The sequence below is a fragment of the Paramisgurnus dabryanus genome, chromosome 11 (assembly GCF_030506205.2).
Source record: "Paramisgurnus dabryanus chromosome 11, PD_genome_1.1, whole genome shotgun sequence".
NCBI lineage: Eukaryota > Metazoa > Chordata > Actinopteri > Cypriniformes > Cobitidae > Paramisgurnus > Paramisgurnus dabryanus.
Window position 1 is genome coordinate 14,844,618 of NC_133347.1, and position 13,704 is coordinate 14,858,321.

The following is a 13,704-nucleotide window of genomic DNA, read 5'->3' on the forward strand; positions in this document are numbered from 1 at the left end:
TTTTTTTGGGAGTTCTGTGAGGCATGTAGTTGTAGTTAAAGTCATCATTAGATGAACTGATTGTGAAAAATAAAATGGAGAAAGTATACAAGAATTGCATTGGATTTATGTACTTGCAGTGCAAAGATTGGGAGTTTAATTCCCATAGGAACAAACACTGATAGGATAAAAATTGCGTAAGTAAAGCGTCTTCCAAATGCATAAACGTCAAAACTTTGTTAATTGCTTTGGATAATATCTTCAAAATAAGTAAAAACGTATAAGACCCAGAGAAACACAAGTAAGCCAATATCTTGAATGCATTAAAAGTTGCCTTGGATAAAAGTGTCTTCCAATTGCACAAAAATTTAAAAACATCATAACACTTTCAGTCCCTTTGAATAAAAATATCTTCTAAATCTGTAAAAATGTAATATAATAAAGGTTGTGGGTTTAAGTCCCAGGAAAAGACACTGATAAAAATACTGATAAAAAGTTTGATCTTAAATGCACTATAAGTTGTTTTGGATAAAAGCATCTTCCAAAAGATTGGATTTCTTTAGAACAATGTCTATTACAATTTGATGTCCACACAGTTTTTATTGAACACCCCAGTATTGCATTCACATCAGAGCCTTGAAGTTTGCAGTGCTTTTATAAATTTGATTTTGACTATTATCCAAGGCCCTTGAATTAAACAGTAGCATATTATGTAAGTCGACCCCTAATTCATTAGGCTTGTGGTTGTATCCCTGCTGTCAGACAGACCTATGGTTGATGGGAAAATACTTTGTGGTCGCTTATTTGGTTTTGTATTAGCTGGGCTGTCACTTACTGGTAATGCAGTGGGTGGCATTTGACAGGCTTTGCAGCAAGCCAACAGCAAAACATACATTTAAAATATCACAGACTGAGACATTAGGGTAATGCAATATAACTGTGTTCACTTATAAAGTTTACCTACACCCTTAAGAATTTGGCACAGAAGTACCGTTCATTTGAAATGTGTTTTGATTGATGCAAATGTTACCTAAGCCACATAATCCTATGGGCAACACATAATGTAATGCATTATGTACAGATAAATCTTAATGTCCTGCTACGAATTACCACCAATTTTATTTGGAGTTGCTTGGAGTGATGTATCTAAATGCACAAAATCCGTAAGTATAAAAGCATTTATTGACTGTCATAATGGGGCTTAAACATGGCATACACTAAATGACACCAAAAAGATTATTATTAACATACTTAAATAAACATGTTGCACATCTTCAATGGTAATTAATATCACACCATTTTTACAATTTCGGTTTCCAAGAAAGATTTTGTAAGATTTAACGTTAAAAGGCAAGTTATGTGCAAGTCCATGGTGGCTTAACAAATTTACAAAAAATTAAATGCTTCCATAGGGAAACAGATCAAAACGGAGAGTCAGGGCACATGACACATCCTAACACTAAACACATCTGGGAGCCTGCAAAAGAATAAAAGAGTTGTGCATTTAGCGTTAAAACAAGTGTTTCTGAGTAACATGCCGGAATGTGCAGGCATGCTAACTGTTTATTGGCTCAGTGATGTCATCGTAATAGCCGCAGCTGCGTAGTCATGTTGGCCAGGATAACAGACTCCCTGGGTCTTTGGTTTTCATTCGCAGGGCCACCAGGCCTGAGGGCTTGTATTCAGATTCTGGTCCCGGCTCGAAGGAATGGGCCCCCAGGCTTCCTGGGAAGCCATGGAGTGAGTAAATCCCATTGATGCTGGGGTGGTGGGATGGGTGATGATGGTGATGATGAGGATGGCCTGATGATGCAGACATACCCATGAGGCCAGGAAGGTTGCCATGGGGATGGGGATAAGGGGTCATGCAAGATGACGACATGTTTTCGGTGCCCAGGACGCAACCACCGCCTGTTCCGCCTGCACTTCCTGTACCTGCGCTGCCTGGCCACAGGTTATTCTGCATCTACAAGGAAATGCAAGAAAAGACAAAAAATGTGTTTCATGTGTCAACGTTTGCATCATTTATAATAGAAATAATACACAAATGTATTGTATTAATTTCATTCCTTGTAGGGAAAATATTACTTTTTCTATATATAGTTAGTGCTTTTGTTAGTGCACAGTGAGAACAGTTTACTACTGGATAACTACTTGATGTAGCTTAGTATTAAAGTATGTAGCTCGTATTAAATTGACTTGCTGAATATAATGTTCAATGATTGCTGAACATTAAGGTAACATGTTAAAATAAATATTTCTTGCTTATTTTTTATCTGGGATTTTTCAATAGTGTGAGAACAGATTCAAGTTATTATATTCATTTGAAATAATAAAAAAATGTTGACTAACTACATGTTTTTGCAATATCACATCAAATTAAATTCAATATTTATGTTTTGGACAACAAATATAACTCATGAGAATATGCTCCATAGCCCCGGCCAAGCCCAAACCATGTCATACAGACTCTCTAGTGTGTAAAAATATTTTCAAATGTGCATTTTCAAATTTTGAAGCTCTCTCTCTCTCTCTCTCTCTCTCTCTCTCTCTCTCTCTCTCTCTCTCTCTCTCTCTCTCTCTCTCTCTCTCTCTCTCTCTCTCTCTCTCTCTCCTCTCTCTCTCTCTCTCTCTCTCTCTCTCTCTCTCTTCTGTGTTTCTGGCTTCTGTGCATTTGTATTTGTGCATGTACCTGGTATGTGTCGGACCGAGGGAGAAGGGAGATATCGTATGTAGCAGCGAAGTGGTTTCGCACTTCTTGCATCTTCCCATAGCGTTCTCTTTTTCTCCATTTTGCCCGTCTGTTTTGGAACCAGACCTTTGATGGGGGGTTCATAAAATTATTATGATCAGAATAATCAAAACACCCCTACCATCCACCATTTTTTTAAACTGTTATGTACTGATATAAATTTTTATCAATGTGTTATCATAATTTTAACAATTAATTTACACCTTTCCATATATTAACATTAATTATCTTCATTGTAATCAGACAAGATCAAATTATCTGTTCCTCCTAATATGCACAAGTGACCATAGTTAATAATAATCTGTCCCAAGATGTAAAGTGTAACACACCTGCACCCGTGCCTCTGTAAGCTCTGTCCTCAGTGCCAGCTGTTCCCGTGCATACACATCTGGGTAATGTGTCTTCTGAAAGACCTTCTCCAGCTCCTCCAGCTGAAAGGTGCTAAAAGTTGTCCGGTTTCGTCGTTTTTTGTTCTTGCCCGAAAGGTCGATGGAGTCAGCGATGGAGTCTCCAGGCAACCCGTTGGATGATTCCTTCAGTTTTCCACAGCATTCCGAATCATGAGTGGGATAGCCAAGGGGCTTGGATAAAGATTTGTCACCTGCTGACACAAAGATAACATAAGTAATGTTACATTTGGCAGAGATTTGTCCTTTAAATGCAAATCAAAGACTGAAGTTATCTAATAGTGAAGCTAAAACAAATAAATGACTTTGACCTGTCATTACTGGTGTACAATTTGTATTTCTTCACATGAAATCTAAATGAAATGCAACATTTTATATATATCTATTTATAACACTTGTTAAAAAATGCTGCTATGTGATAATTTCATAGCAGCCATATTGTAGACTGCATGATCTAAGCATGTTAATTAGAAAAAAATTGTGTTTGATTAAATTACCCATTTTCCTGGCTGAGACATAAAATAGTTTTGCTTTTAAAGATTAAATAGAAGGCCATTAAAATAACCCTGTATATAGACACCTCAAAATGTTCTTCAACTAGCCAGTTTTTTGTTTTTCAGTATTTCACATACTTTAACAAGGATAATAACAAGCATTGTCACCAGAGCTTATTGTTTTGATTTAGCTTGAAACTTGAGCTTGTATGGGTTGAGTTAAGAACGAAGGCTGCAGTTATTCTTTTAAGTCAAACTCAATGATTGCTGGAACAGGACAGTAAATTAAACATGTCTCAATGCAATATTTAGTCAAATTTTGTTGTGACATTTCAAAATGTGGTAGGATCTAGAAGAAATTTGACAAAAATTTTCTGTTAAAATGACTACAATAATAAACATACATTTAAACAGGATGAGTTTGTTTTTCTCAGGAGAATACGAAGAATAGGAAGTGGCCTATACAAGGAGAAATACTCTACATATGGTTTTACCACTGACCCGTTCTGGCTTTTTGAATAAAATAGATGCAAGGGGTAAACCATGATGAAATTCTAATAATATCTGATTTTAATATCTTGTAATTACTTTCATTTCAATTTGTGGTTACGTAAATAGCATACAAAATAAAACACACTGCAGTTGGATAACAACATATTAAAAAAAATCATAATTTTAAAGAGGATTAAAAAGAACATTAAAGATATAAATTTCATTCTCAGGCATTTCTCTATATTGCAAGTTACAGAAATTAATTTGGTGCTTTCCGGATTACTATTTTGCCAGCAGAAGAAACCATTGACTTAATCTGCCTATTTACAAACACTTTTAATTAATACTGCTTTTATATACAGATATTTACAATTCAAGAATTTATATGTTATTGTTTGCATTAAATCTCACAAGATTTAAAAATGGCCCTGCCTTCCTGCCTCCCACTTAAAAATCTAGATTCCTAAAAATGTCTTTGTCAGATAATATGGTTCTATTAGGAACCTTTAACACACAGAAACTTTCTGTTGCATAAAATATTATTTGATGTAAAAAAGCAGACTAGAAAAAGGTAAGACATTAATAAGAGGGAGGTTTGACTGAAAGAAGTGAGGAACCAAAAATTGCTGCCAATAACTCTTTATTGAACGATTACTCTTATGAATGTAAGCCAAAGGATAAAACAGAAAGGAAATTTTGGGTTTGAAAGAACAAAAGTGTATAGACTCTCATAAAATATTGAAAGGCTTTTCATTCGAACTTCTTTTGACCAATCAAATCCTGGCTATTTGTTAGACACACACAGTACACTCAGTTAAAATACAAAACAATTCACAGGCTAAACCTAAAATGAATAATTAAATATTTCAGTAACATAAACCTCTCACTTCTTCATATACAAAATACTACACTAAAAATGTTAGGTAACCGTAACTTTTTTTATATTGTAACGTCTAAAATACGTGTTACATGTTTAAATAGTTAAAATCAGGCTGGAGCAACAAGTAGCCTATTTTTGCATGTTGCCGATTTTGAGAGTGCAATGGTTCCCCGTCAACGTTGCAACTCAAGCTCTCCGTGTAACTTTAGTAATGATTACCCTTTATCCCAAACCAATGAGTACTGCTGAAGGCCAAACACACTACTGAATAAAAAAATACTGCTATAGTGTTTCGCCATTAGCTATAGATATTCAGTTATATGGCGATTAATGAAAATGGTCCAAATGTCATTAAACGAATCACAGTAAGGGGATCGGAAATTACCACATCCAGTACAGCTGTTTCTTGCTTGGAAACTAACAAATGTACACACAACAGGCTGAAACAGTGTAGGCACATAGATTTACATTATAGAAGTATTTGAACCTGCCATTGAAAGAATAAAGAAGAGGGGTTTATTGTGGTGAAAAGCGTTATTTTAACACATTCTCACACACATTTTTTTGTTAATATGGTCTATTTATTTATGTTTATTTACTGACGCATAAACAACTATTGGTCTGTCAAATTTGTGAAATCAAGGATTTTATCATCTCTTTATTTGTAAAGTGTAGGTAAAGAACTCCCATCTAAAGTAACTCTAATGCCTGTCATGTAAATTCAGGCCTGTCACGTGTCATGCGCAGTGGAGCAAGCTGTTGTTTTAAAGGAGAGTGTTATCAAGTTTCCAACACGTTTCCTTAATTTAATTAATGAAATTCATCAAATGTCAATTTGTCTTTACTCTGTAAAATATTTTAGAATGATCAGTTTTACAAGTAAGACACGTGACACACAATGAACTAGGCTATAACGAAGCTTTGCCTTTGGTGAAACTTGAGCCAATACTTAGAGCGACTAATGTTTTGAGAAACTCAGCTATGTCATTTCATTAAAAGATGTTATTTCATATGTCCACTGAGGTCAATGTTTATGATTAAAACAGGCTATATATGTTATCCCAGAGTAGGCCTATATTTAAAACAAACACGACAGACCATATTAGACCTTAAGCGTACGGAGACAAAGGAATTCCACAATCCATTCTCATGAAGATAATTTTCTAAACCATCTACAGCCTTCTTTTCTGAATGCTCATAAAGATTTTTTGACATTAGTCCTACACCTCGCAAATTTTGTATACAATAAGCCTTGCTAAATTAAGTGGGCTTACTGTAGCCTATAAATAAATGTTCAATCCATGCAGAGATTTCCTGAAACAAATGAAGTCGGCCCTAAAAACCCAGAGCTTTATTTATATTATGGAATAATATTGAATATTTGAGCATAAATTTGGACATGAACTTAAACGACTAAAAAACGCAGCATTTGCAACATAAAGGTGTCATTTAGTCCTTATTTATAAATGAGATATCACTGAAAATAACCGAACCTCATTCGTTCAAAACCCAAAATGTGTTACAAAACTATTATAAAACTATAATATTTAGGTCCACTTACTATAAGACTTAGAGATGTCAGTACGTTGTTTCTAATATCTAATAATGTAATTTGCTAATATCAATGTAAAATAATGTAATTTGCTAACACGCTTCGCATTTCCAAATGCTTAAATAAAAATATGAACTAAAGACTGAATAAAACATTGTTTGAGCGAATAAAGAATTATTAATAACTTAAAACAAAATAAATTGTGTAATAATTAAGTTTTAATCAGGACTGAGAAATATCACACTGTTTGTGGTTCGTTTCGTTTTAAATAAAATGTTAAATGACAAAAAATGAAATTAATAATAGTTAAAATATATTGTAATAAACTATATTTTATGAATTTATTATTAAGAATAACTGAATATGTCTGTTTTAGTTACATTGCTATACAGTACATAGTTATATTGTTTGTATTTACAGATATTACAAGTCTTGAGAAGCTTTGCAAACTCTCAATGAAGGTTAATTATATTATTATTATTATTAAGATTATTACTGACAAGCAATGACTAAAAAAAGGTTTAACTTACCATCGGAATTATTCTCATAAAATGGCGAGTTCTTTTCACTGATTGACGAAGTCTTTTGGTCCTGACTCATATTCTCCAGGTACTTTGTATGTTTTCCAGGCGAGGTACGCGGAGTTGTCGTGCTAACATGCGTAAAGTCCGCAGGACCACTGTCGGCATAGCGTCCCATAGACTGCGCGTTAAAAAACTCATGTCGATGCGCTAGTGGAAGATGTGGGGACTTTTGGAGTTCGTCACACTGAAAGAAAGAGCCGGAATTATGCTCCAAACCCGGGGAGTTTTCTGGCGTGATCCTGTTTGGAGGCGAAGAGAAAGACAAACAACTCTCCGTCTCCATCACCTCGTTTGGAGAGCAAACAGTGGACTAGGATGCTATTAACAGTGAACAAGTTTGTGTATATGCGAGAGAGAGAGAGGGTGATTTTTTCCACCTCTACATTTCAAGTGGGTGGGATTTGAAGACTTCAGAAACAAAGACCCGTTTGGGAGGGGTCAACTAAGACAGCGGTCTGATTTAATACGCCTAGAATTCAATCACGTGTGGTTCTTGTCAATTAACCATTAAACGTCTTCAAAGTTTTTCCAATAAAACAAAATGTTTTGAATGAAGATGGAAGTCAGTGATAAAATTGAGTAGGCTCATTATTAACAATATGATGTACAAACGGGAAAGAACAAAAAGTCAATCACCCAATGTTTGAGTGCGGATTTGATGGGTTTTTTCATCCATAAAGATTTTACGCGTGACCATGCCGGTCTCTGTCAAAGCAATATGAAAGCAGAATTCAGCCGGGTGAATGAGTATTGACTAAAAATCCGTTAACAAATTTAATTGTGATATACATCTGCATGAAAAAGAGCACAATTAAGTTTTTGCGCTTTAAGTGAGATACTGTACACAAATAAAATAAAGTTTGAATCACATTGTGCTTTTATGATTTAAATTGACATTGGGTTTTATGGAAATAATTGGACTTTATTTTCAAATTAAGATTTTTCAGATATAAGAAATATGAAGCAAAAATGGCGTACAATATAAATAAATCATTGTTAATGGATTTTCTGTAGTTGCGGAAGGTCTACAAAAATTTACAAATTTACGGACTGGTTCAGGAAAATATTATCAAAAGCTTATTGTGTCTTTTACCAGTGTAAATAACAACAATTATGTCTAATTAAACAAATTAGCTGATTTACGCATTATTAAAAATAAATAAAATTGGTAACCTAATTATTATTATTTAAATTACCAATTAGGTCTATTATTATTACAATTTATTAGTTATGCTTTACTTTTTTAATTAGTTGTAATCCAGTTACCATATGGTTTACGCTAGTTATAAAAGTAGTAAGTTATCAAAATATGACGCAATAAATTACTATATAAATATGACAAACCGCATAGCCTAATAATGATGATAATAATGATGATAATAATAATGTGCTTATTCATACAAATTAATCTATAGCCTAGCGTTGAACTATGTTAATTTTCAATTCTCTTTTACTACCTCAAATATCAGAAAACACAAAAAGTGGGATATTTTTTTAAAGCAACACTGTCAGCGTCAACACATTCATAACCATAAATAAATAAATAGGATTATAGTCAGTCCTTAAAAATTATCCAACGGCCGATCAAATTCCATGATCATGAAACATTATGAAACATGTTTTACAGTAACTATTTTAAAGTAAAGGTATGCTCTCAGCATTGACACTGGTGTGTGATGTGTGTAAAAATTTGAAAAACTTTAACTTTATGACTGAATAAAAAAGAGAATTTCGGAGCTAAACATGTAAGCATAATTCATTTTAAAGGAATGTCGCTTCACTTCCAAACACACACACACACTCACAGATCAAAGTCTTACAGGTCTGATCCATACTAATATTTAGGCAGGTTTTGGGACTAAATAAGTCAGCCTTGCATAAAATTTTAAATACACAAATTAAATTGTATTAAGTATTTGTATATGTCCCCTAATTAATTATGCTACAAATGATATGAACATTTGTAGACAGTCCACTAAACTGAAACAAGCGAACAAGAAAATAAATCTCACGTTTTCAAGTGCTGATGGCCAGAGTATTGTCTATTCACCTTCCACATGCTTGGAGTTGCAAAGTTTTGGTTGAGTATGGACACCAAAAGATCAAAAAATCAAAACTGGTGATATTGACATCCTAGCGCCAATCTGTGCAATCCATCTCTAAACACAGAGCACTTACAGGGCTCGCACTGCTCTCCAAGATGTCTAGCAGTTTTCTGGATATCTAAGGCCGCACGGAGCCAACCTGACGGACAAGTGTGTAAACATCCAGTCCATTTGCTTCGGTCAGCCCACATAAGAACCGTTTCATTCGTGATGAATTCATTTAGACACCAAGGCAAGAACAGACTTTTTGATTAAGGAAGAAATCACTTCCTCAGACAAGTTGCTTTGTTGCAATGTAAACTGCAAAATCAAATACTGATTAACTTATGAAGGCTGACAGTGTGTAAAAGCTTTTATTTTGTGGCATATAAAAAATAAAAAGCTTTAATTTTGTGGCAAAAATATAAATAAAACAATATCAGTTATGTGAATTATTTACAAAGTTTGTCATTTAAACTGATCATCTTTTAAATTGATAAAAGACTGGGACATCAAAATTAAGTCATTACCAATAAAAGGATGGGAATTTGCTCAAACCACTGAGAATATAGCCACATTTAGCCCATACAAAATGACAAACCGATAAAACGCAAGAATTAGTAAGTTCCCAAAAGAGGCACTAGCGGAACTCCAGTTAATTATAGAGAGAGGTTAATCAATAAGACATGACTGTGTTAAACATCCTATTGTTTGTTATTGCAGTGGCATGTGTGTAACCCAATTAATAAAGGACATGACTTAGATTAAGATGCTGTGGAAGCTCTTGAAAGCTCTGGAAGCTCTAGTAGTACCACCACATAGACTATACAGTCAGTGGCAGACTTTATACCTGCTTTCCTTGACAGGTGAATGTGAACTTGATTAATGTGTAGAAAAACATGCATGTCATGTTAAGTCTAATGAAGAATGGCAGAAAGTTGGAGTAACAATTCTTGTTAAAACACTAAAACAAGTTTAATATTTTCAAATGCAGAAGAAATAAATGCCGCTAAGGAAGATAACCAGTCACTTTACCATTTAAAAAGTGCTATCTGCATATATTCTCTTATAAATGTTTTTCTAATATAAATCTATATTGTATTTAAGCCAGCCTTTGCTGAGTTTGGAGATTTTGGCTCATGTTTAAATGGCTAAAATCCCGTGGAGAACATGGCCTGAGGTGATGGCGTGTTCATGAAATCAAAAACCCAGTGGAGAAAATGTACTCCAGAAGACGTGTTTAGGGAAAAAATTCAACTCCAAGTTGACTGGATGGCCTCAGGAACCAGCGCTCTTAACTTTTGTGTTGACAGAGTTGGCTTGCACACAACCATAGCCATATCATTTGCATCTGCAGGAAAGCAGACCAAGAGCCGATGCTCTCCAATTCTTCAATATAGCTTGCTGTTATCCTTAAAATATGGCAACTGGTAATGCGGAGTGGAATGTGGCCTCCTTCATCAAACAGATCAGCAGACATTTTAAGGCAAACACTTAAAAAAATAATTTGTTCTGGACTTCTCAGTTGCTATTCGCTGCATCTCATTCTTAAGTTTTTAAGAGACACATTTTTTGATGATTCGATAACCTGAATGTGAGTCACCAAAACTCTGTAGCTAATAGATTAGAAAGAAACACTGATCTCTTCAGCTGTAAATCTCTAGCGGCTGGTAAGTCATCAAACGGCTGACCTTCCCTCTCCTCCTTTCTGTGGCTTTGTGGCCACTCTTGTTTCCTGAACCTGGGGCGGCTGAACCTGTCCCTGGCATGACCCCATACAGGAAATCAGTCCAGTCTGTGGCCCATAGTCTATTACTTTCTACCTTTCTCCTTCTTTCTCCCAGTTCAACCATTTCTGACCAGAACGAACTGTCTTGAATGTGACCCTGCAATATCCCTCTCTTATTTTGCATTCTATATTTGTTATACATTTTGCATTTTTTAATATCATTGTTACAGACAATCAGTTTTTGAGTGTGGCTATTAATAAACTTTAGTCCATATCAGACTTTAAGTTGGAGGCTTTAACAGTTATAATGTCTGCTGTTTGAAGCTTGGCCTGCATGGGATTGGCTGTTTAAGTCTCTGAGGGATAAAGGATTTCCCCTTAAAAAAGGTTTGTTCAGCAGTTTGAAAGGGATTTTGAATCAATATGGTAGCATTGGTTATATTTAAACAGGGAAACCTTTGTATTGTTAACAATCTGATTTACACACTCTGATCACGTGTGAATCTGTCTTTACTGTTCAAGCATGTCAACCCAACCTACAGGTTTGCATTGGAATATGCAGAGGGCAAAGCGGTAATTCAATTATAGGCAAAGAGCAAAGAGATGATCCCATATTAAAGGGGATGGATTTTTCTCTGAGGGCTCTTTCTCTTTCTTCCTCTTACTCGCTCACTCTCCCTCTCTGTCCGGCACTGTGATGGCCAGCTGAAACTAAAGTTCTGATTGACAGCCGCCGACCTCTGGGTCAAAACACATGACAGAGGGAGTCTGGGAAGCGGGAGTTTGTTTCAGAAAAGCACTCAGGAAGGGCCAGTTTGGGTGTGCGTATGGAGGATATTGGGTAAGAACAGACTGACTGTCCTCCCAGCGACCCCACACACTTTCACATCCACTCTGGACTCTTTGAGATCTGCATGGTCTGAAAATATCTTTATTACATATTATGTCATTATGAAATTGCATTCATGGCGTTAACATTAATGCTAGAGGCCTTTACAGTAATTCTCAGTGTCATTAGAAAAGCCCTCTGTCAAAGTAAGCAGTACCTCTAATGCCAATCTATCTGTCCATCAAACAACTGTGTGGTTTTAAACTGTGGGTTTTCACTGTAAACAAGTTAACCTTACTTAGCAGGCCAAAAGACTAATGTTCCTCATCCAGGGCTCATACCATGCCCGCATGTAGGGCTGCGTAACTCTAATCAGCGACATACCGACAGGTCCTCGCTTTTCTCCTCTTGGACTGCAGGAATCCGTAAACAGGGTCCTCAGCGAAACCATCTGGGTATCAGTTGACCTGGCTGCTGTGGACGCACGCCACAGCTAAAAAATAAATAATCCCTAAATGTGTTTATACTGAAGAGGGGGAGCTGGTGGCGCAGAGTCTCTGTGACCTCTGATTCAATTAAAGGTGCTCACACAATGACCATGAAGAAGGTTCTGAAGCTTAGATGCTCAGCCATGGGATTTTCATTAGCTGCAGCCTGGGGCAGGGAGTACCAGGGACCCTCTCTTCAGATATGACTTAATACTGGCTAAGCATCCCACTTTACCTCTCCTCTGCTCTGTCCCTTGCAAAACCAATGTTATAAGAAGCCAAAGAAATACCCCAAGCACCCAACATCTGTCTCTCTAAATGTAATTGGTCCGGCATGCAATTTGTACTCAGTCTTCCTTAAATACATAAAGTTCTGTCAAACATGTTATTCTAGATTGCTTCTAATATTACTTTTATTTCCTTTTCAGACTTGGGAGAGTTTAAGGTAGCAACACATACGTTTAAAACACATGGCATCATCATATTTTTCCTAATGTTTATATTTTGTCTATCTATATTTTATATGGTTTTCTGAAGTCGTGTTATGCATTGGATGCTCATTTTCCTTGCCCTGCAAATATGAATTATTAACTCGTTTGATTGTGGTAAAAATAACACCGTGAAATTTCTGCGAGCTAGAAAACAAGAATGCAGTCTTGTTGTTTTGCGACTGTGGCATCATAAATTTCTTCTCGATGTTTGGTTTCTAAAATAAAACAGACCCTTATTTTCCACACAAGCATTGTGCTTGTCTTATAAGTCATGCGTACGCGGGTAAGAAATATCCCTTTTAAACTGTCAGCGAAAAACGAATGAGTGTCATGTCGCTTAAAAGCATGTTTTTAACACACGCCAACTTTCTGTCTGTTTCGTGAAAGTTACCAGTGAGTCAGATTCAGAACAATAATAAATTCGAGACTACTTAAAAATCGACGCATCTTCTGATTTTATTTTATTCTTTATCTGATCTTATTATTCTGGATTTTGCATTAACCTTTACATCATTTACGGATATATTTATCTATTGTAATGACACATAGCCTAGGCAATTTCTGGGTTCTTCACACCAACCCGCTTCACACACATAAAGGAGTAGGCCTGAAATTCATGATCATACTTTTAAATGGAAAATGGAAATATCTCATATCAGATTTTTTCGAAAGAAAGATTAACATTCATAGCAATATTTACTGAAAAAAAATTTATTCTGTACGAACAATTGCATGGTTGAAGCACTGTAAATACAATTTAAATTAAATTAAAAATTAAAATATTACTTTATTTAATAATCCTTATTTTTAAAATGGATCCGAAAACATAGCTTTAATATTAATGCATACGATTTCCTATTCGTTACGAAATTAGTAGCCTACTTTTGGCTTAATTTAGGCATTAGGCCAAGAACACTCATAATCCGATTTTCTCCTTCCCATA

General features: G+C 35.4%; 1 protein-coding gene across 2 annotated transcripts; it reads right to left on the bottom strand.

Annotated features, from left to right (window-relative positions):
* Positions 1 to 1,143: 1,143 nt before the first annotated feature.
* On the bottom strand, positions 1,144 to 7,474 carry alx3 (ALX homeobox 3). Of its 2 annotated transcripts, none has more exons than XM_065247930.1 (4): positions 7,087 to 7,474; positions 3,061 to 3,332; positions 2,672 to 2,797; positions 1,144 to 1,945 (listed from the first exon to the last, which is right to left on the bottom strand). In XM_065247930.1, the coding sequence occupies exons 1-4, from the start codon at positions 7,421 to 7,423 to the stop codon at positions 1,586 to 1,588; spliced, it is 1,095 nt and encodes a 364-aa protein (XP_065104002.1). In that variant the 5' UTR covers positions 7,424 to 7,474; the 3' UTR covers positions 1,144 to 1,585. The 2 variants fall into 2 exon arrangements, with proteins under 2 accessions (XP_065104002.1, XP_065104001.1); XM_065247929.1 differs by having other exon boundaries at positions 3,061 to 3,335.
* Between the last annotated feature and the right edge of the window lie 6,230 nt (positions 7,475 to 13,704).

Coding starts and splice junctions, on each gene's coding strand:
- alx3 (XM_065247929.1), bottom strand. CDS start 7,423: ATGGAGACGGAGAGTTGTTTGTCTTTCTCTTCGCCTCCAAACAGGATC. Junction 2,798..3,060: donor TTACAGAGGCACGGGTGCAG/GTGTGTTACACT, acceptor CCCCCATCAAAG/GTCTGGTTCCAAAACAGACG. Junction 1,946..2,671: donor CTCGGTCCGACACATACCAG/GTACATGCACAA, acceptor ATTTCCTTGTAG/ATGCAGAATAACCTGTGGCC.